Raw genomic sequence first — 24465 nt, forward strand, 5'->3', positions numbered from 1 at the left:
TGCGTTGCGCCGACAGAAACAAACATCTCTCTGGTAAGAAAAAGGGTGGGGTGTATGCCTCATGATTAAAGACTCATGGTGTAATCATAACAGCATACAGGAACTCAAGTCCTTTTGATCACCTGACCTAGAATTCCTGACAATCAAATGGCAACCGCATTATTTCTCAAGAGAATTCTCTTAGATAATTGTCACAGCCATGTATATCCCCCTCCAAGCAGATACCTTGACGGCCCTGAAAGAACTTTACTGGACTCTATGTAAACTGGAAACCATACAGTGGTGGGCCGTCAGGGCCTGCAAGGCCTTCTCTGCTGGCCTAAACATCATCAGAATATTTAATTTTTTTTAAAATATATTTTCCCACAAATATGTATTAAATTATTCCCCAGAGTAAGAGTTATACTCTTCATTTCATAGCTTTCCTCTTGGTTGCACTGCTTCCAGCCCCAGGTTGAGATTTGGAGGGCTGGTCTTTATGTTAGATCTTTTATCCAATCATATTCAGCCATCATGTGTTGCCAGGGTTCTAAAATCTGCCCTCAGGCCTTCAGAATCAACAGTGCGGGCGCTTGTAGCTTATAGTGAATGGAAATGAAAATTTTGTGTCAACCAATCAGCTTTAGAGTTGGCTATTGTACGCCTGCTGGCTGGCTCCAGTGTTACACAGGAGCCAGCTAGCAGGCGTAGTGCGTGCACGTCTTTTGATTGGATTACCAATATTGAGAGGCAGGTCCTATGGAGATCTAGGAAACTGAATTTGATAAACGAATTAATTTGCGTACTACTAAGCTGTTTTTTCAACCCACAATGGCGGAAGGAGGAGAAGATATCGATTTGTTCGAGGATATAATTATAACGCCATTCTCAAGACGAACTTTTCAAGAAAAGTTAGACATTGTAAGGAGAGGTCGCCCGACGCCACAAAGCCTGTCACAGGCGGGAAAGGGCTTCGTTCGCTCGCCACTTTCAAAGTTTCAACTACGAGCGCTGTCAATGGCTCACAGGCTCCTTGGCTCCGAGAAGCACTGCAAACTGTACTGCTGGGAATGCCTATTATTTGCAAGTGATCGATTTGGTGTTTGGAGCCACACTGGCTTTGCAAACTTGAGTTGTCTAACCAAGGCAGCAACGAGACACCAAAGTACGGCTGGGCACTAACAAGCAATGGTGCTTTTGAAAACTTTTGGGGACACCGGAGTGGATCTACAGCTCAAAGAACAAGCGCGCAGGGCAACGGAGCTGCACAATGAAAAGGTGAAGGGAAATATTGAAAAGACTCATTTGATTTTTGGGTAAACACTGTTTACCCAAAAATGTCAATTTGTCAATTTCAAGGTGACGCAACGCCTGGTTATACTGCGTTTCTGTCTAAATGTATAGTGTCTAGAGCCATGGCATCATAATGAGGTGGATTAATTCGGGTGGGACTGTGTAGTACCTCACTGAAGGCCCAGGCCCCAGGCCCACGGCACGCCACTGAAACCATATATCCTGAGGCTGCATTTATTGTAGCTGGGGATTTTAACAAAGCTAATTTGAGAACAAGGCTACCCGCTCAAGCAAAATACTGGACCACTGCTACTCTAACTTCCGCGATGCATACAAGGCCCTCCCCCGCCCTCCCTTTGGCAAATCTGACCATGACTCCATCTTGTTGCTCCCCTCCTATAGGCAGAAACTAAAATAGGAAGCGCCCATGCTTAGGTCTATCCAACGCTGGTCTGACCAATCGGATTCCACGCTTCAAGATTGCTTCAATCACATGGACATTGACGTATACGCTGACTCGGTGAGTGAGTTAATTAGGAAGTGCATTGGAGATATTGTATCCACTGTGACTATTACACCTTCCCTAACCAGAAACCGTGGATTGATGGCAGCATTCGCGCAAAACTGAAAGAGCGAACCACCGCATTTAATCATGGAAAGGGAATCAAACAAGCAAAGCGTCAGTAAGTGACCCCAAACTTTTGAATGGTAGTGTATATGCTGTATTTTATACCATCTATTGCATCTTGCCTATGCCGCACGGCTATCGCGCATCCATATATTTATATGGACATATTCTTATTCCATCCCCTTACATTGTGTGTGTGTATAAGGTAGTTGTTGTGAATTTGTTAGATTACTTGTTAGATATTACTGCGCGGTTGGAACTAGAAGCACAAGCATTCATGGCTCTAAGAAAAGATGCAGATATTTGTGACTTTGTCTTTATGGTAGTAGCCATAGTCCGTCTCTAATTGTGAAAAATAATTGCAAATCTGCACTGTTTAACCCTGCAGTACAGACTTTCTAAATCATATGTTTACTTGAAAATGTAGTGCTCAGTTTAGGTTTACTCTCTGATTTCAACAGTTCAATATTGTTTACTATGTTCTTAAAACCTCTTGGAAATAGGGGGCGCCCTTTTCACTTTTGGATAAAATTGTGCCCAATTTAAACGGCCTCGTACTCTGTCCTAGATTATATGATATGCATATTATTATTACTATTGGATAGAAAACACTCTGAAGTTTCTAAAACTGTTTGAATTATATCTGTGAGTAAAACAGAACTCATTTGGCAGGCAAACTTCCAAACAGGAAGTGAAAATTCTGAAATGTGTCTCTGTGAAAGGCATCGCCTATTCAATTGCCTTGTATTTATGGATCTGTATGCACTTCATACGCCTTCCACTAGATGTCAACAGGCAGTAGAACGTGGAATGAAGTGTCTAGCCTTATGTGGGACCGGATGAGAGTCTTTGGAGTGACAGGTCAGCCATATTGGCAGTATTTGGCTACGCACTTGGGTATGTCATATCTTTGTCTGCAATGCGTTAGGTAGACACGAAGAAATGCTCCGACGTTATTGGATATATACGAGAAAAACATCCTAAAGATGGATTCTCAACTGAGTTTGACCAGGTTATTCGACTTTTATTATCACTTTTTGAATTTTTCGTTCATTGCGTCAAATCTTCATGGACACTGAGCTACACATACACATGCTAGCCAAAGTTGCTAATTCGACAGAAGAAATGGACATTCTAAAACAAAACAACGATTTATTGTGGAACTAGGATTCCTGGCACTGCATTCTGATGAAAGTTCATCAAAGGTAAGGGAATATTTATGATGTGATTTCGTATTTTTGTTGACTCTGTTGACTCCAACATGGCGGAGAATGGCTGAGCGCTGTCTCAGATTATTGCATGCTGTGCTTTTTACTAAAGTTATTTTTTTTAAATCTAACACAGCGGTTGCATTAAGAACCAGTGTATCTTTAATTATATGTACAACATGTATTTTTCAGCAAAGTTTATGATGACTTTTTCTGTTAGATTACGTGACTCTCTAAAATTTCTCCGGACATTTTGGAGCCATTTCTGACCATGTCGCCAATGTAAAACCACGATTTGTAGCTATAAATATGCACATTTTCGAACAAAACATAAAGGAATTGTATAACATGATGTCATAAGACTGTCATCTGATTAAGTTGTTCAAAGGTTAGTGATTAATTTTATCTCTTTGTGGGTTTTGTGAAAGCTATCTTTGTGGTGAAAAGATTGCGTTGTGTGTTGGGCTATTGTGGTGAGCTAACATAAATATATGTTGTGTTTCCGCTGTAAAACATTTTAAAAATCGGACATGTTGGCTGGAGTCACAAGATGTTTATCTTTCATTTGCTGTATTGGACTTGTGATTTAATGAAATTATATTATATTCCCTGTGGCGCTAGGCTAGGCTATGCTAGTCAGCGTTTCTAATGAGAATGATCCCGGATCCGGGATGGGTGGTCCGTAGTTCAGTATCAAAAAACCTTGTAGTCTCATTTCAAAGAGCCCTGGCTATTAGTTGGGCCACTGTGGGTATACAGTGCATTCGGAAAGTATTCAGACCCCTTCCCTTTCACACATTTCACACACTTATTATGTTACGGCCTTATTCTAAAGTGGATTAAATAAAAAAATGTCCTCATCAATCTACACACATTACCCCATAATGACAAAGCGGAAACTGTTTTTTAGTAAACAGAAATACCTTATTTAAATAAGTGTTCAGACCCTTTGCTATGAGATTTCGAAATTGAGCTCAGGTGCATCCTGTTTCCATTGATCATCCTTTAAATGTTTCTCCATAATTCTTAAATGGAAGAAGTTTGGAACCGCCAAAACTCTTCATAGAGCTGGCCACCTGCCAAACTGAGCAATCGGGGGAGAAGGGCCTTGGTCAGGGAGGTGACCAAGAACCCAATGGTCACTCTGACAGAGCTCCAGTGGTCCTCTGTGGAGACGGGAGAACCTTCCAGAAGGACAACCATCTCTGCAGCATTCCACCATTCAGGCCTTTATGGTAGAGTGGCCAGACGGAAGCCTCTCCTCAGTAAAAGGCACATGACAGCATGCTTGGAGTTTGTAAAAAGGCACCTAAAAGACTCTCAGACCATGAGAAACAAGATTCTCTGGTCTGATGAAACCAAGACTGAACTCTTTGGCTTGAATGCCAAGCGTCACATCACGAGGAAACCTGGCACCATCCCTACAGTGGAGCATGGTGGTGGCAACATCATGCTGTGGGGATGTTTTTCAGTGGCAGTGACTGGGAGACTAGTCAGGATCGAGGCAAAGATTAACGCAGCAATGTACAGATGGATACTTGATGAAAACCTGTTCCAGAACACTCAGACTGGGGTGAAGGTTCACTTTCCAACAGGACAACGACCCTAAGCACACAGCCAAGATAATGCAGGAGTGGCTTCAGGACAAGTCTCAGAATGTCCTTGAGTGGCCCAGCATGGTGCATGGTGGTGGCAATATCATGCTGTGGGGATGTTTTTCAGTGGCAGGGACTGGGATACTAGTCAGGATCGAGGCAAAGATGAACGCAGCAATGTACAGGACTTGAACCCGATCTAACATCTCTGGCGAGACCTGAAAATAGCTGTGCAGCGACGCTCCCAATCCAACCTGACAGAGCTTGAGAGGATCTGCAGAGAAGAATGGGAGAAACTATATTCAGGTGTGCCAAGCTTTTAGTGTCATACCCAAGAAGACTCAAGGCTGTAATCCCTGCCAAAGGTGCTTCAACAAAGTACTGAGTAAAGGGTCTGAATACTTATTTAAATGTGATATTCCAGTTTTTGCTTTGTCATTATAGGGTATTGCGTGTAGATTGATGAGGGGGAAAAAAACAATTTAATACATTTTAGAATACGGCTGTAACGTCACAAAATGTGGGAAAAGTCAAGGGGTCTGAATACTTTCCGAATGCACTGTATTATAGGCTCAGTGCTCTTTCATGTAGATAATGAGCGTTGGGATGATTTCTACGAGGAGATGATTGAGGAACCATGATGGATCAGTGGTGCACATATGGAAAACAGTTGCTGGAACCGTGCCCAGATTCCATTCAAATGTCCAATGGTAAACATTCACAAATGTGTTCTCCCGCTGGGTTGGACCCTCGGCAAGCACAACGGATCCAACACAGCCCCCCACCTTAAGGGGCCCTCTGGAGCCCTGAGAATTCTCTTCTGGATGCTCCCACGGACAAATCCTGTATGATTCCCTCGCACCCACACAAGTTTTTCTGTGGGAGAGAACACAGTGTTAAATGCTGACTCGGTCTTCAGGGAGCGCACTGATATTGATAGTTACACAGGGTTTTTGGAGTTTAACGTAGTGATCAGTTTTGATAATGAATGTGGGGGGGGGGGGGGGGGGGGGGGGGGGGGGGTTGAATCTTGTGTATAATGCATTTAAGAGTGCATATGATCCAAGTCTCTAAGACCTTTGATCATATTGTTGAACTTTCAATGCCCTCTAAAAGTCCATTCCTAGAGCAATGCCCTGTTTGTTTTCCAGAGTGTCCATAGGACCATCTATCAACACATACAGTATATAGTGCCAAGAAGGAATCCCCAGAAAGGAAATAACATCTCAGACCTGTCTATAACACATGCCTGACCTGCTATCCAAACACATCATTAAACTACCATTCATTGGCCTGCAGGGGTCCACTTATCTGCCTTTCATATGTGTACGTTATTGGTGAATAGCACTGCAAACTGGGCTAGGTGACACTGCAAACTGGGCTAGGTGACACTGCAAACTGGGCTAGGTGACACTGTAAACTGGGCTAGGTGACACTGCAAACTGGGCTAGGTGACACTGCAAACTGGGCTAGGTGACACTGCAAACTGGGCTAGGTTACACTGCAAACTGGGCTAGGTGACACTGCAAACTGGGATAGGTGACACTGCAAACTGGGCTAGGTGACACTGCAAACTGGGCTTGGTGACACTGCAAAATGGGCTAGGTGACACTGCAAAATGGGCTAGGTGACACTGCAAACTGGGATAGGTGACACTGCAAACTGGGATAGGTGACACTGCAAACTGGGCTAGGTGACACTGCAAACTGGGCTAGGTGACACTGCAAACTGGGCTAGGTTACACTGCAAAATGGGCTAGGTTAAATCTGCTAAAAAATAAGTACACCCTCTTGCGTGATGCTGACCAGCCATATGGACTAAATGAGATTTCTTGGAATTTGTGAGTCAGCCTGCAAATCTGACACTGTGACAACCACAAAACTAGACCCAAAACAAGGCCTTGTACAGAGTTTTGTCCACTTCATTGAACACTGACTGTGCATGTTGTGCATCCCTGCCAACCCCCTGTCCTGACCATGGCTGTTTTCAAAACCACTCCACACTTCCCCCACCCCTGTCACATATCTATCCGTCAGGGTGTCGAGCAGTGTGAATTGTGTACATGCCTATACGCGCCCCTTTGTTAATGCTCAGGTCAGGGATGTCACTCTCACACTCCCCCAGCCATCCTGCAGTCCTGAAACTGGAGACTTGGAGAATGGCACATTTGTGCATGCTCTGTTCATACCATTTGCCCCTGGCAGCGGGCCATTCCATTAAAAGGTGTCTCTCTGTGCAAAGAAATAACAAATGGGACGGGAAAAAATAGGCCACTTCTGGAAAGCTTTGCCAGGCTGCTGGACTCGCCCTTGCCAACTTGGTGGGAAACAGACGAGACACTCAGGGTTTGGCCGTTCGTTCACAGGAAGAATACAGGCTGCAAGGGTTGAGAGCAAGAAAAGAGGGAGAGTTTAAGGAACTGAGAGACCAAACCAAACTCTGATCAAGAGATGTTCTTTGGAACAGCTCTATGACTCAGTGAGAGTTGGCCTGGTTTCTCTTGTTACTATAAGCACCACCGGCTGTGAACAGGACCGTGGGACCATTTAGGTGACTGGCTTAAATATATCTTACTCCGTGACCCCCTGCTGACTGGGGAGGATGGGGACGGTCGAAACCCCCACCTCTTCTATGTAAAACGCAAAAACATCTGGCATTTGGAAAAGAGCATTTTCTCTACAATAGGGAAAGAGTAGTTGCCTGTGTCTTTACTGGCCGGTTCACAGCGAGATGAGCTGTCCAAACAACAATGGCTTTTTAGAGGCACAATTTGAACATATGTAAAATATGCATGAATATATGCACTGTTATCCTATGTTATCTAATCATCATGTTCAATTGGAATGTATATGAATCTATTGTGTAATATATATAAGAAAGACAGAATACTATTTCTCGCCACCCGGTAACCTTTTCACTAATTGTGAAATGCATTTTCTCATGCCAAAGTTTGCGGATCCATTTCAGTGCCTTGTGTACTGGAGTTAATTTAGTGGACTCGCTGTCTTGACAATTTACCACCACTCCATGTCCTTTATCACCCAGACTTTTAGAACCCAGAATCATCCAAATATAATCCCAAACCCCATCTAGAGTTTGTAAAAATTGGTCACTAGTCACTGACTGAAAATCAGATGAATCTACTGTAATCCCAGCCTTAACCCATCAGTGTTAAAAGGCCATGATGGATCCAGAATCAGTTTACCTCCCCTTAATCCAGATCACAGCCACTTTGTGTGCCATTGACATTTTTGGGGTGTGTTTGGTTTTACACTCCTTGGCACATTGAGAGACACATTGAGACAAAGGAGAGTTCCCCTCTTCTGCCACCTCCCTCTTTTCCCTCTTCCCTCTTCCCCCACCCCTCACCCCCTCCCCTCTCTCTCACAAAACCACATTCATTCAGAGCCCAGTTTGGAGTCTAATCACTTCCTCACACACTCACGTTATCTCTTTCTGGAGCAACATGCACAGGCTAACTCACTACCGCCTTCTCTTTGTCTGCTTGACTGGAGTGCTGCTGTTGCTACCTCTCTGCTGCGGTGAGTACTGCAATAGGCAGGGTGTTTATCTGTGGGGAGATTGAGTACCATGAAAAAACGCAATGTAAGAATTGAAGACCTGTTGCATGTATCTGTTTGGATTGACCTCTGATAGAGACAGGCAGGTGTGTTAGTGCGTGTGAGAGTATTATTGGGTGATCTAGAACATTGAGGGAGTACTGAGGGGAGTACTGAGGGGGGCAGGTGTCATAGCTTTCCCATTGGGCACACACTGGTTGAATCAACGTTGTTTCCACATTATTTCAACTAAATGACATTGAACCAACATGGAATAGACGTTGAATTGACGTCTGTGCCCAGTGGGTTGCGTATTTAGGTGAATTTTAAGACTGGGAACTTTCTGCAAGATCATTTTCTAAAGTTAACACAAAGTGGAAAGTTTTTCCCCTGAAAGTTTTGCCAGACTTGCACAATTGTTTCACAATTGTAGTTACAGGGTAATAGTGGGATGAGGCATTGCCGACTATCAGATTTACAAATCCAGTTAATTGGTCTGACTTTCCATACAAATATATTTTATCTACAGTCTACTCAGCTAAAACGCTTCAAAGTATGGGAAAGTCTGAAAAACACAAGGCAGTGAACCAAGCCGTATGCAACCATGTTCCTCTCTCAAGCCCTGGGGGCAGAACAATCACCCGGCGATGTAATCCCGCTGTAATCCCAGCCAGCATCCTCCTTCACTCCCTCTAACCCCCCTGTCCCACCATGGGCCACATTGGCTTTCAGACAGTGAGTGGGAAGCTTGATTGTTCTCAGTATATGTTGGCAAAGTGCCTGTCAAACACTCAGTCCGTCAGGTAGCAGTGGTGGACGAGTTCCAATTCCGAATGGAAAAACATGTGCAACTTGCGCATTACATGAACAAAAAATGGCAATCTAATTAAATAAGGAAATATCTGAATAAATGAATGCTCATGACTGACATTACGAGACGCTACTCTTCTTAATGATGATGAATGGCACAATGTGTTGCTTGATGGTTGCCTGAAATCTCAAAAGTACACAGTGTAGATAGTTTGATATTTTTTTCCCATTTCAGTATGGTTGGAGGCTTAACATGGGATGGGCTTTTCAAGGGGTTTGGCAACTTCCACTTCTGGGATTGTACCGACAGGGACTTTACATTTTTTTTTAAATATTTGATTAATCATAATTAGAGCGAATGAGGCCACATTATATGTCACACTAACCCTGTTTGCCTGTCTCAAATTTCTTTGGTGAGAATATTTTGCCCGTGCTTTGCAATGTTCAGGCTGTGTTCAGCCTCCTTAAAATAAATGTACCTTGACTTGGGCCACCTCCCAGATTCAGGAAATCTTGGTGGTAATGACACACGAGGATGAAATATAGACCTAAAAACCAAACAAAGCTGTGATGCTGTATTGGGTGTCCTACTCATTTCACCTCATCTCATTTTCACCTTTCACCTCATTTAACAGTTGATTTACACTGAACAAAAATATAAATGCAACAATTTCAAAGATTTTACTGAGTTACAGTTTATATAAGGGAATCAGTCAATTAAAAGAAATTCATGAGGCCCTGATCTATGGATTTTACAAGACTGTGAATACAGATATGTATCTGTTGGTCACAGATACCATTAAAAAAAGGTAGGGGCCTGGATCAGAAAACCTGTCAGTATCTTGTGTGACCACTATTTGCATCATGCAGCGCGACATCTCCTTCGCATAGAGTTGATCAGGCTGTTGATTGTGGCCTGTGGAATCTTGTCCCACTCCTCTTCAATGGCTGTGTGAAGTTGCTGGATATTGGCGGGAACTGGAAAACGCTGTCGTACACGTCGATCCAGAGTGTCCCAAACATGCTGAATGGGTGACACGTGAGTATTTAGGCCATGGAAGAACTGGGACATTTTCAGCTTCCAGGAATTGTGTACAGATCCTTACGAGATGGGGCAGTGCATTATCATGCTGAAAAATGAGGTGATGGTGGCGGATGAATGGCAAGACAATGGGCCTCGGGATCTCGTCACGGTATTTCTGTGCATTCAAATTGCCATTGATAAAATGCAATTGTGTTCGTTGTCCGTAGCTTATGCCTGCCCATACCATAACCCCACCGCCACCATGGGGAACTCCGTTCACAACGATGACATCAGCAAACCGCTCGCCAACACAACGCCATTCACGTCCCGTACGGTTGAAATCGGGATTCGAAGGTGAGCATTTACCCACTGAAGTCAGTTACGAATCCGAACTTCAGTCAGGTCAAGACCCTGGTGAGCATGCAGATGAGCTTCCTTGAGACAGTTTGTGCAGAAATTCTTCTGTTGTGCAAACCCACAGTTTTATCAGCTATCCAGGTGGCTGATTTTAGACAATCCCTCAGGTGAAGAAGCCAGATGTAGAGGTCCTGGGCTGGCGTAGTTACACGTGGTCTGAGGTTGTGAGGCCGGTTAGATGTACTGCCAAATTCTCTAAAATTACGTTGGGGGCAGCTTATGGAAGATAAATTAATGTTTAAAAACTTCTTAGGGCTAGGGGTCCCGCTAGCGGGATAACTTCCAGTGAAACTGGGGGGCGCGCAATTCAAATAAATAATCTTAAATAATATGGATTTTAAACATTTACAGTCGTATGAAAAAGTTTGGGCACCCCTGACAATTTCCATGATTTCCATTTATAAATAATTGGGTGTTTGGATCAGCAATTTCATTTTGATCTATCAAATAACTGATGGACACAGTAATATTTCAGTAGTGAAATTAGGTTTATTGGATTAACAGAAAATGTGCAATATGCATCAAAACAAAATTAGACAGGTGCATAGATTTGGGCACCCCAATAGAAAAATCACATCAATATTTAGTAGAGCCTCCTTTTGCTAAAATAACAGCCTCAAGATGCTTCCCATAGCCTCTAATGAGTGTCTGGATTCTGGATGAAGGTATTTCGGAACATTCCTCCTTACAAAACATCTCCAGTTCAGTTAGGTTTGATGGTTGCCGAGCATGGACAGCCCGCTTCAAATCATCCCACAGATTCTCAATGATATTCAGGTCTGGGGACTGGGATGGCCATTCCAGAACATTGTACTTGTTCCTCTGCATAAATGCCCGGGTAGATTTTGAGCAGTGTTTTGGGTCGTTGTCTTGTTGAAACATCCAGCGCCAGCGTAACTTCAACTTTGTGACTGATTCTTCAACATTATTCCCAAGAATCTGCTGATATTGAGTGGAATCCATGCGACCCTCAACTTTAACAAGATTCCCAGTACCGGCACTGGCCACACAGCCCCACAGCATGATGGAACCCCCACCAAATGTTACTGTGGGTAGCAAGTGTTTTTCTTGGAACACTGTGTTCTTTTGCCGCCATGCATAACGTCCCTTGTTATGACCAAATAACTCAATCTTTGTTTCATCAGTCCACAGCACCTTATTCCAAAATGAAGCTGGCTTGTCCAAATGTGCGTTTGCATACCTCAAGCGACTCTGTTTGTGGCGTGTGCAGAAAAGGCTTCTTCTGCATCACTCTCCCAAACAGCTTCTCCTTGTGCAAAGTGCGCTGAATTGTTGAACGATGCACAGTGACACCATCTGCAGCAAGATGATGTTGTAGGTCTTTGGAGGTGGTCTGTGGGCTGTTTTTGACCGTTCTCACCATCCTTCGCCTTTGCCTCTCCGATATTTTACTTGGCCTGCCACTTCTGGCCTTAACAAGAACTGTGCCTGTGGTCTTCCATTTCCTCACTATGTTCCTCACAGTGGACACTGACAGCTTAAATCTCTGCGATAGCTTTTTGTAGCCTTCCTCTAAACCATAATGTTGAACAATCTTTGTTTTCAGGTCATTTGAGAGTTGTTTTGAGCCCCCGATGTTGCCACTCTTCAGAGGAGAGTCAAAGAGAACAACAACTTGCAATTGGCCACCTTAAATACCTTTTCTCATGATTGGATGCACTTGTCTATGAAGTTCAAGGCTTAATGAGCTCACCAAACCAATTGTGTGTTCCAATTAATCAGTGCTAAGTAGTTACAGGTATTCAAATCAACAAAATGACAAGGGTGCCCACATTTTTGCATATCCTATTTTTCACATCTGATTTAATTTCATACAACTTAATATTGCTACACTAAACATCTTTGTCTGGACAATACCCCAGTACTCAGCTTTTATTAGAAAATGAATGGCATGCCACTGTGATCATTTTCTGTGACGACAGAGTAAATTATTATGCAGCCTCAGAGGGGTGCTCAAACTTTTTCATACGACTGTATGTACATATAAGTGTCTTATATCGGCTTAAATTCTTGTTAATCTAACTGCACTGTCCAATTTACAGTAGCTATTACAGCGAAAACATGCCATGCGATTGTTTGAGGATGGCGCCCCACATCAAAATATTTTTCCACCGGCACAGGTTTCATACATTCACAAATATTGATTAAATATTCACTTACTTTTTGAAAATGTTCCTCTGAAATGTCATCCAAAGGGTCCCAGCTGTAACATGTAGTGTCATTTTATTAGATAAAATTCTTCTAAAAAGAATTAAAAAAGCCAGTTTAGTTGGCACCATCGATTTGAGTAATCCACTCGTTCAACATGCAGAGAAAGGAATCTGCATGTTTAAACAAGTCAAAATACATTTCTATCTACTCCACAGATACCCTAAAATGTAATCAAACTATAATAATTCTTACGGAAAGAAGTATGTTCAATAGGAAACCGATTTTAGCAGGTGCGTAATTTCTTTGGGCGCGCGTAAACACAAATTTCCAAGACTGTGTCCTTCTGCTAAAACTGATATTTCTTATTCGTTTTTGAAATTTACAAGCCTGAAAATTTTAACATAGACTGCTGATACCCTGTGGGAGCCATAGGAATTGCATCCAGGGAGCTAATTCTAAATATGACCTTTCTCTTGCATATCTAAGAGGGTGGTCTCTCAAACAAAAAGAATTCCGGTTGGTTGTTCTTTGGATTTTCTCCTATCACATCTATTGTGTTATATTCTCCTACATTATTTTAACATTTCCACAAACTTCAAAGTGTTTTCTTTCCAATGGTACCAATTATATGCATATCCTGGCTTCAGTGCCTGTTTACTTTGGGCACGTCATTCAGACAGGAAGTGGAGAAAAAAGGGGCCTAGCCCTAAAGTTAATTAATGAATTATCTGGCAACAGCTTTAGTGGACATTCCTGCAGTCAGCATGGCAATTGCACACTGTGGCATTGTGTTGCTTTACAAAACTTCGCATTTTTTGTGGCCTTTTATTGTCCCCAGCATAAGGTTCACCTGTGTAATGATCATGCTGTTTAATCAGCTTCTCGATATGCCACACTTGTCAGGTGGATGGATTGTCTTGACAAAGGAGAAATGCTCACTAGTATGGATGTAAACAAAGCAAACTAGTAGGGAAGTTCGCAGTTGTCTAAAAAGCACTATTTTGCACAAAACGTATATTTTTTTACCCTTTAGTGAGTGTACTGTATTTTACTTGGGGTATCGCTTTCTAACAGGAAAAGTAAAAAAATTGCTGGAGAACATCTTTAAGCAAACACACCGGTAGCTCAAATGTTTGCCTGCGGACAGTACTTAGCACCTCTGAACAGTGTTGGCAGTCAATCTCTTTCGTGTTCACACAGCAAAGACCTTGGAAGTCGTCAGCCACTCAGCCTTGTTAAAATACTCCAAACCAGAAGGTGCAGTAGCGTTGTTTGGCAATGGATATCCGTGCGTATTGCTTATGGCGTAGATCCAAACTATCTACGCTAATGTTGCTATTTTGTAGAAAGCCCTTGTTGATACTAGCCAGATGGCCATAGCTAGATAACTACCTAGATGACGAAGAAACAATTTAATTCACTGTCTATAATCCCATACTCTGAGTGCCAGTCCATAGCCAAAGGTTTAGCAAGCTAGCTAACGTTAGCATAGTCACTAGCTAGCACAACATAGCTAGCTAGCGACACTACCCTAGCTAGCTAAGGACACTGCACTAACTCGGCAGCTAACACAGGCAGCTGTTTCATGGAAACGAACTAATCCGTTGTGATTTAATTATAATTTCAATACTAGCTACAGTGGTTAGCAAGCTTGGAGAAAGTATTTAGTGTTGTGTGGATTGTGCACGTAGCTAGCTACCATCCCATAGCCTACATTGCATTTGAAGTGTGACTGGCTCATCCGTGGATGTATGGAAAAAATGCAAAAATGTTTTCCTTTTTTTGTTGGCTCCCAATGTTTCATGCCAGGCAAATGCCGGGCACAATACAATGATAAACTAGTCCACCCAGATGATCATGATGAGTCTCACTGACTTTGAGGGCATTTTAACACATCTTGAAAAAAGCAGGGAGTCCCAGTTGAAATAACCGAGGCAGACACATACAATATATTATCTTTGGGAAATGCTCTAGACTAATACATCTGTATATTCATTTAATTGAATTATTTTTTAACCTTTATTTAACTAGGCAAGTCAGTTAAGAACAAATTCTTATTTACAATGACGGCCTACCCCGGCCAAACCCTATCCCGGACGACGCTGGGCCAATTGTGTGTCGCCCTGTGGGACTCCCAATCACGGCCGGTTGTGATACATCCTGGAACTATAAATGAATCACGTGCAACTGATGGATCCCTATTTATGTAGGCATTTTTTGGGATAAGGAAATGGGCTCTTGGGGTCAGTTTAGTTCCCATCATCTGTTCTTCAGAACTTCCGGTCCAAAGTGCAGGGTCCAGAGCTTCTGTGAGTTCTATGGACCAAAAACCACCAGAGCCCTGTAGTGGGTAGGCAGGGTGACCCCTGTCCTGAGGTCTCCCATATCTCTCTTTTTTTTACCAGCAAATCATGTCCTCTTTTCCTGGACTCCAGCCCTGGTTCGCATGGCCTAAGTGATGTGACTTTCCAAACTATTTGATGACGATGATGTACCGTGGCTGCCATCGTCTCTCCCTGATGTCCACCCATTAGTAAGGTCTCAGGTGACTGAATGGAAGTCCTGCAGCTTGAATGCTGTTATAGAAAGGATTACTGATTCTCTTGAGTAAATTTAGACTTAGATGCTTAAGGAAGTTAGAGTTTCAGTGAATTTACTAACTGATGGATATGCTAACAAAACAATTGTCAATGACTTATATTGGGGTAGTACATCATTTCCTTGAGTGACATCAGTGCTGTCCAAATAAAATCTGACTTGCTGTAACCCTTTTGCCACCTGTGTCCACCATCATGATTGACTGACAGAACCAGCTTTGCTGTAGCTATTGTTGTCACTTCTTTATTTATTTAGCTGACCCACCTTAATAACCCGAGTTTGTCTCAAATATTGCCCTACCAGATAAGCTGTTCTAAATTAAGTTTGAGCAACAGCTGTCAGAGCTAAGTGCTGTGCTGATTTTGATTGGTTTGGAGGAGCTTACCTCTCATTTCCTGGTTTAGTGCTGTGCAACTCTGCCCATTTCAAACAGTCAGCCAAACATCTGCTGACTCACGTACAAGGTGTGTATGGGTGATATATCAGTCTCATATTACCGCTTTACCTTCTATCAAAATCTCTTCACTGTTCGATAATAAAAGGAAAATGTGTTGGAAATGAAAAGGGCACTGTAGAGCAATACGAGGCATATTTGTTTAGGCTTCTCACTTGTTGGGGGAAAAGGGTAGAACATTTGGAAACCACTGCTTTTAACTGTAAATGATGCAGAGATTTTACATTTTCATTTTAGAAATTTAGCAGACGCTGTTATCCAGAAATACTTACAACTCGTGAGATGGCATTCACTACCCAGTATATTTAGGACTTATTGTGACAGAAACATCTTTGTTGCAGTAGCGGTGCGTAGGTAAAATCTCTGGAGAAGCCAAGCCCACCCAAGAAAATTGTCATAATACAACCTATGTGTTGTGATAATTGCGTTGTTTGCTCTATAACCTGTCAGTTCATATGCCTTGACACTGTGATATATAGCCCTACCGTAAGGCCGAGACAATAAGAAGACACAGCGGCAGAATAAATCCAACTGAACCTTTCTTCATCATAAAACCGGAGAGCAACATCTGTCTGGTGGAGTCCACATAGCATATTGCATGTAACAAAAAGTTACATGACCTACAGCATGGTCGAGTAATTTAATGTTTCTGACATTTGTGGACTACTAAACAACTATTGATTTAGAACAACAGAGAGTTACCGCAAGTCGCAAAGAAAACAGCCGATGCCTCCACTATTCCAGCACATTTCAACTTCAACATCATCTATTCACCTCTGCTTAGTCTAATACAGTGACAACTAAAAGATACCAAAAACAATTTAGTCCAATCAATGTAAGCTACATTTGCTGGGTCTGTCTATGGTACTGGTTTCTGTGTGTGTGTGTGTGTGTGTGTGTGTGTGTGTGTGTGTGTGTGTGTGTGTGTGTGTGTGTGTGTGTGTGTGTGTGTGTGTGTGTGTGTGTGTGTGTGTGTGTGTGTGTGTGTGCGTGCAAGTAGAAAAAAACATGTTGACTCACCCTACTTGTAGAGAAACTCCAATGCCATCCTCCTCTTTCATGTTACCTTTGTCACATTTGGTTTTTGTTGTCCTAGGCTACCTGGTCAAAATGCTTGCTCGCTAGCCTAACTTCCTTTCATGGGCAATGATGCGCCAGGCCAACTTGTTAACATTAGCAAGCCAACTAACTACATGTTGAACTTCCATCCTCTCAGTCCAGGGGCACGATGTATGAATTTATGGTTGGATCAGAATTGCGTTATAATCATTGGCCATTATGGAGATTTAAATAAAACCACTAGTCCAAATCCCTTTCTCCATCCATTGCTAATTTAGTAAAGGGACGATTTTAGCTAGCTAGCTACCGGAGCACAACGACACAACGAGATGCAACAATTCTAGTTTTCTGTTTAATGTGATGTGATTGGTTTGAAGCCAAATCCAAACTGGCTTCCTTTGACACTTTTTTTTTTTTGGTGCGCCAGGACCATTCACAGCTGAGCTCACTCAGTTTAGCTCAATGCTGATTTTCTGTAAAAAAAATTATCAAGGGAGGCCAAACCAAATGTGACAAAGGTAACATGAAAGAGGAGGATGGCATTGGAGTTTCTCTACAAGTAGGGTGAGTCAACATGTTTTTTTCTACTTGCACGCACACACACACACACACACACACACACACACACACACACACACACACACACACACACCAAATGCTCGCTGGCTTCCCTTGCATTCAACGCTACAGGTGGCAACAATAACATACTCTTTTTGACCAGACAGCATAGATGGGCTATACATACAGTGGGGCGCTATTTAGTTTGCTTGGAATGCTCGCTCGGTAAAATACATTCAGCCTCTTGAGAATTGAAGGACATTTATTAAACACAGAGAGATGAAAGATAAATTATTTTGTCGTTTTGTTTTTCTTTGTACTTTTTGGGGGGTAGCCTGGCTTCCCTTGGCTCCCATGAATACATGGCACTGCTTTGTAGGCCAGGCACAATTCATGGACCCCCTCCCACTCGCGTGCCAAAACTATGCATGATTTCCCTTGAGTCAGCTTCTGTTCTTGAGTCGATCAGCTTTGTTTAGCACTGGACTCTACATCCATTAATCATAGTAAATTATTAAGACTGCCATTAACGTTCAACAGCCTCTGCTGGATCTTTACAGACCATTAGATTATTCAGAATATAAAAGTTCATCACATCATTTAAGGAGTGTTAATGGGGTGTCTGTAAATACGGATAAAAAATACTTTATTAATGCTTGACGATGAAAGAGCTCAGTGAATTTAAACAGAAGGCAAGATGGATTAACCAATTTTAAAGGTTTACTGAGATTTAGGAGATTTGGCACCATGATCTACTTCTCCTTTTTATTAAATAGTTTTATTTGGTGGGGTGGATTGAACTGTCCATATGGCCTCTTAAGTGATAATTTACTATAAAGTTCATCTTTGCGAGACATGCTCAGACTTCTGAAGTCCCAAGCTATCGGTTGTATACTGTAGCTACAGCTATATGCCTCAACTCTAAATTAATATAAGATAGGCCCTGTCTAATTTCCTCATTTTATTTGGTGTCCATCTTTCCCATTTATTTTGGAATTGAGGCATATAGCTGTATCTATACACCGATAGCTTGGGACTCCTCTTGACTTTAGACCACTTTTTAGGTCTGAAAATATCTGATAAACTATGCATTTTGAGTGTGCCATCTCTTTAAGCTATGTTGACGCTAGCTGTGTGCCAGACAGCACATGGAAAATAAAACATTGTGGGTCAGCTTTCCCCTCATCTTTGACCTTGATTTTCGTTAGAAGTTTTTTATTTGTTGTTTTTTTGGAGCCAAACACAATCTACTATTGTCTCACTGCATTGACGTAACCTTCTGTTTCTACTCCATCCCTACAGGCCAAACTGTATATTATGACTACGGTGACACAACACAGACACCGGACTACGACTACAACGCCACCTTTGAATACATCTTTTTCAGTATGTTAAAACACCTCAACTTTTGATTTGTTCTGACTGATGTTTTTATCCCCCTGTTTGTACAAAATCATTTCATCTGCTTCATTGTTTGTTTAATTCTTTGAACTAAGCACTGGAAAGTACCTCACAAATGTGTTGTTCACTAGGCAACGCTAGTACTGAGGACCTGGACAAGTTTCTAAGAGCAAGTGAAGAGGAGTTTTATGAGGGAGAAGATATGGGGGAAGAGGAAGACACAACCTTCCCGACCACTATGTCGACCACAGACAGCAGCATAGCGAAGGTATCCCATCATGTTGCTGCAGTCGTTTGTGTCTGATAAGGCTCCCTTTTGTCTCCCAAACACTGTAACCTGTTCTTCTCAAACGGTCTATTGTGTATAAAGTTCACCTTTTGAGGAATATATCTTTTAAGATGGAGGCTTAAACCAAAACCACATACCTCTGCCCTGAGAACACTGTGTAACGCTGACCTTCTGTTCCAAGCTTGCGGAAGTTTACTTGTGTTTTGCGTGGGTGTGTGGATTACCCAGAAACAAACCAACACTGGAGAGATGTAAGACAGATGGGTTCATTTGGACAATAAATGTACTAGGAATCAGAGCAATTTTGGAGCCACTTCTCCTGCTGCTACTTCCACTACAGTTGTAAGTGTTTTCAGTTATTTTAAAATAGACAGCACATCTAAATTCAATTCTTAACTGACAGCAAGAACAAACTGACACTTTTGTTAAGTTAGCCTAGTATTTAAAAATGAGTGGATAGCTTTACCAAAATGGTAACAGTACTTGATTATTACACATACTTTCTCTGGTAAAGACAATTCAACTTAATGATGACATCTGATACATACTGCTTTGAGAGTGCTTATTTTAAAAGTACAAATTCAGCACATTTCAGTGGCTTAGTCAATATCTCAACAGGTGGATCCTATTATCAATACGGGTCTGTCTGAAAGCCCCATCTGCTTTTTATCTCAAACTCAAGTCCAGGAAACCATCATCAACAAACACGTTAGGATTTGTCCAAAACTTCCCAACCATGAGTGTAAACTCTAGGAGGGTTTAGTCTTCGCCAGTTAAACAAACACTAATCATTGGAATTCATGTTTAGATAGAAGCTCTCCCTTGTCTGTGTAACAATAGAGTGCTGGATGGCCATGTGGAGTATCGTAGTGGGAGGGAGGCTTCAAACTCACTTGCTCAAGATTCCTTCAGATCCTTTCCAGGAAATGTCAAGGAGTATATATAACACGAGGTTAAGTAACAATGCTACACCATATCTTTAGCTGGTGTGTGTTAAGTTATTTGAACATTGCACATTCATATAGAGTTAATTCTGAAGATGCAGACCATACAATATACAGAATAGATATAGTATATATAGTAACGTATTATGCATACACATATACAGTACATGCTAACACATTCACATAACTGTCGAAATGTTCGAAGGCAGCTGTAATTATTGCCTTCTAGCCAGACAAAAGCATACAGTATTTATATGACAAACTTGAACCATTCATCTCTCCCACAAGAAATTCCATTGAATCTTTCAGTTTAACAATATTTGGGATGTCCATGGCAGTGGTGGACATTGGTGGCAGTGATCGAGTCTTACTCAGTTCTCGTCTGGTCACCTTGCCACAGTTTATAACTTCTCTGGTTATCTTTTATTTTATCCTGTGGAGGACGGTTGTTATTTTTATTTTATTTTATTACGGTTGAGAAGGACTTACCTTGCTGTTGTGTATTGGTTTGTACAGGGCTCCAGGACAGCTCCTCCATGTTTGCTGCTTGCCCTGGGCTTGACCGTGCACCAGCTGGGCCAACTCCTATGAGAGGTACCACCGACGTTATAGGACGCACACATACACACACTCAGGAGGTGGGTCACACGTACGCGTTAAACATGTACTGAATACACACTTGAAACACATTAATGCATAATAATGCATACTACAGATTTAAGTGGGATACTTTAGAACATATATTAAGCAGAAGCTGAATATACACTTCCAATAATAACACAATGTCTTGTGGTATGTAGATGTAGTGATATTTAGATACAGTAGATGGCGCTTTGTGCACACTAAATGATGTGGTGAATATGGCTGATTGCTACAGAGCTATTTGCAGCCTATGTGTAGATTATGAGGTGAACACACCATTAGTATAAAAAATATATACCTCTACCTCTACATACCCTGAGTATATAAAACACACCTGCTCTTGACATAGACTGACCAGGTGAAAGCTATGATCACTTATTGATGTCACTTGTTAAATCCACTACAATAAGTGTAGATGAAGGGGAGGAGACAGGTTAAAGAAGGATTTTTAAGTCTTGAGACGATTGAGACGTGTGTATGTGTGCAACTCAATATTAGGAAGATGTTCCTAATGTTTGGCATACTCAGTGTATGTGTATTACATTGTGTGTAGTGTGATGAGTTCATTATTATTTGGTTGAAAACATGACAAGTTTTTCTCAAACATTTCAGATATCCATGGGTCTAAGCATGAAGGGAAGCGCAAGAAAGAACGGGGCTCAACACTCACCGGCAGTGACTCTTGGTGGACTCCTGTGAACTCAAACTTTATTATGCAAAGAACCCCTTCCGTCTTTGACTGCTCCCCCGTAGGACCTGAAGCCCAAACCAGGGACTCAAACCACTGCTCCCATTGGACATGATGTCACTACAACATCACCCATAGTATTCTAAAGCAATGGAGAGACGAAAACCACTGCACACTGTAGGATAAATTACTACACAATTGTGTTTTTATGCGTTACAACACACGCAACCCTGCTTATGTAGCAAACGCCACCACCGCACAATTTTCATATTCATTCTGTGTTGCATCATTCAGGGAGGTAGCTGATCTGTAAGGTTGGTTCAGGCACCATTAGGCTGCTGGAAAGAAATGCCCAATGCTGATTTATTAAAGGGCAGAAGGTCCTAAATGTAAAAGTAGGCCAGGTTAATGAGAGGGCTTCAATTTGTTTCACAAAAAGTAGATCCAATACCACAGCAACACATGACCTGTTACATGCTTTGTCCATCGGGGCGGTCAATCGTATTCCTCTTCTGTTTTGGAACCACTTTGATTCATGTGGATTTCTATTGAGAACAAGTGTCATTCTGTCAATGAAAGGCTCTGAAAAAACTGGTCTGAAAATATTGTGAACCTGCCGATACCAATAGCACAAATATATCCGATGTTCATTCCAAGCGCCGTTACTTCCTGTGTGTCACATTTACCCTGGTTCGTCTCTGTTTACATCATACACAAACACGGCTCAGCATCCTTCTAGTCTAAGCCATGCTGTTTATTGACTTTGAGCAAATACACAGGCACTTTCCTTAGAAAACGGCACTTCTGCATCACCAGTCACCTCCTCGTAAGGGCAGGTAACCCTCTGCAGCATACCAGTATTTACCATGTGTTTTATACCATTTTATAAGTGTTTTATAAATATTTTATAGACGGTGTATAAATTAACTCTACAGAGGGGATCATACCGACTACTCAGATGCACACAAGGTTAATCATGTCAACTGATGAATGTTATTGTCAGTGTAGTGTATGCATTTATACATATTGCTTATGTTTCATAATAAATAATTGAAATACATTTGTTCTCCTTTTTAATGATTATTTGTATGATGAACCTTTACATTTTCATTATATAATGCTTTTCTGTCTGCGTAAAAGATTCAACTCAATGAAATTACACAAAGATATTTGGAAAATGCATTAAGAGGATCCATATTAAAGGGTTCTTTGAAAGAACTTATAGGGGTTCCCCCACAGTTTCAATTTGAAGAACCCTTAAAGGATACTCCAGGAACCTTTAATTTTTAGAGTGTACATTGAATACTCCACCTGGTTTTATGTATTCAAGGAAAGCATTTGTGTACTTTCTTGTAATTTGTGTATTTCTCAACTGATACCTTCAGCACTCTTGAACTTCAGCACCTTGGCATGCTTGTGCATTCCACTCATGATAACTTAAGTGAAGAAAAGTGGAAAATAGTTGTTTACATTGACTTGAACATTGTTTTTTATGAATATCAGGTTGTGCAAGAGTGTGCAATCGTGGAACATTTTTGTTCCTTCAGGTCAATGATTGCTTTATTACTCGTCCACCAAACTATTGCGCCATAAATTATGTCTGCGAGGGAGGGAGACTTGGACAGGCGTTGCGGAGGAGAACGATGTCTGAAGAAGAGCGCACAGGACCGATGATCGGCTTAACACAGTCAGTGGCCGAGCAATTGTCTGCCAAAAGTACTTTCATACTGACATGAATGAAAAGTCAGACTGCAGTTTCAAATAAAAGGGGTTCTTCAAATTGAAACTGTGAGGGAACCCCTATAAGTTCTTTGAAGAACCCTTTTTAATGGATCCTCAGATAACCTTTTGAATAACCTGTTGGGGTTCATTTTTGAACTACCTCCCCCGCACCTATTATTAATAATACGCATAACAATAACACAATATTTTAGTTGTCAGTGTTCATTATGATTTCAGTTGCAAAGCAAAAAAAAAATCCAAATATGAGGCAAACTCCCAGCAGAGCCCCAAGTCTAATGTGTATATCCTCTGGCATGTTGATGTTAATGTGTTGATGTTCTCCGTATCCACAGCCAGAATGATTTAGCAGTGCATGGTGATTGAACAGGTTTCCTGTTATATTCATCAGAGGTGTAGGGAGGGTGAAGTCTGTGAATCATTTTTTTATTTATTATACAGATGTTTAATTAAGCATGCACACGACAGTATTCATACCTTGGTTTTTGTGGTAAGAGGCCTATGGGATATTCATTGAAGAGGTAAGGGAGGAGGATGGTACATGTGATCTGCATAACATACCAATACCAATTGACATACCTTTGTATGCCTCCTCGTCTGTGTACGTGCAGACACAGACACAAAAGGGAGCAGATCAGTCATTTGCATCCAATACAGCTAGCCGTCAACATATTCTTACAGCCTACAGATTCTTACCTCTGTGTCAATTGATATCCATTGAATTGTGTCCATTTTCTGCTTTACAAATATTTGCACAAATATGAAAAGATAGATGGTATCATCATAAAACAATATCAATTTGGATCATATAAGGGACAAACCTTACCTTAAATTGAGATCTTTACATTTTTCAGTTAAGTGCCTGCACCTGCTGTCCTTTTAAATTCAAATGTTTCAGTTAGGCAGTTAGGTCCCCACCAACTAAGGAGGTTCCTTCGAAGAACTCCACCTCCTATGGGGTTCTTGGACAAACCTTTTGGGGGCAATTTTCAGTGCCAAGAACCATAAGGTTCTTCAAAGAACTCTTAGGATCTTAGAAGAACCCTTGTTGAACCCCTAATTTTTTAGAGCGTCAAGAGACAAGAGCTGAAATAACAGACATTGGCGGCTTAGAAAATGACCTCGATTCAGGCAACAAAGATCAATTCTAATCATTTCCCTAGCTTGGCATTTGAATCTTAACTTTGCATGCCGCATGTTGTCGGAACTGAGCTTTCAAGCCATGGGAACACACTGTGCTACTGTGCTATGAGGAAATGACTAATCTTATGAATGTGTAGCAGTCTCACACTGACACAAGGTTCTGCCCATATTATTCATTGTGGAATGAAGTTGCCATCTAACTAGGCCTCAACTGAATTATATTATACACTAAAAGCCACCTCAAGGGCACACATTGACAATTC

General features: G+C 41.7%; 1 protein-coding gene across 1 annotated transcript; it reads left to right on the top strand.

Moving 5' to 3' along the window:
• Window positions 1–8135: 8135 nt before the first annotated feature.
• Window positions 8136–22315, top strand: si:ch211-191i18.2 (uncharacterized protein LOC564095 homolog). Its single transcript, XM_038972310.1, has 5 exons — window positions 8136–8245; window positions 18658–18741; window positions 18888–19024; window positions 20506–20627; window positions 21244–22315. Exons 1-4 carry the CDS (start codon window positions 8170–8172, stop codon window positions 20578–20580), a joined length of 372 nt encoding a protein of 123 aa, XP_038828238.1. The 5' UTR covers window positions 8136–8169; the 3' UTR covers window positions 20581–20627; window positions 21244–22315.
• Window positions 22316–24465: the final 2150 nt, after the last annotated feature.

Source organism: Salvelinus namaycush, chromosome 32 (assembly GCF_016432855.1).
Source record: "Salvelinus namaycush isolate Seneca chromosome 32, SaNama_1.0, whole genome shotgun sequence".
Classification (NCBI taxonomy): domain Eukaryota; kingdom Metazoa; phylum Chordata; class Actinopteri; order Salmoniformes; family Salmonidae; genus Salvelinus; species Salvelinus namaycush.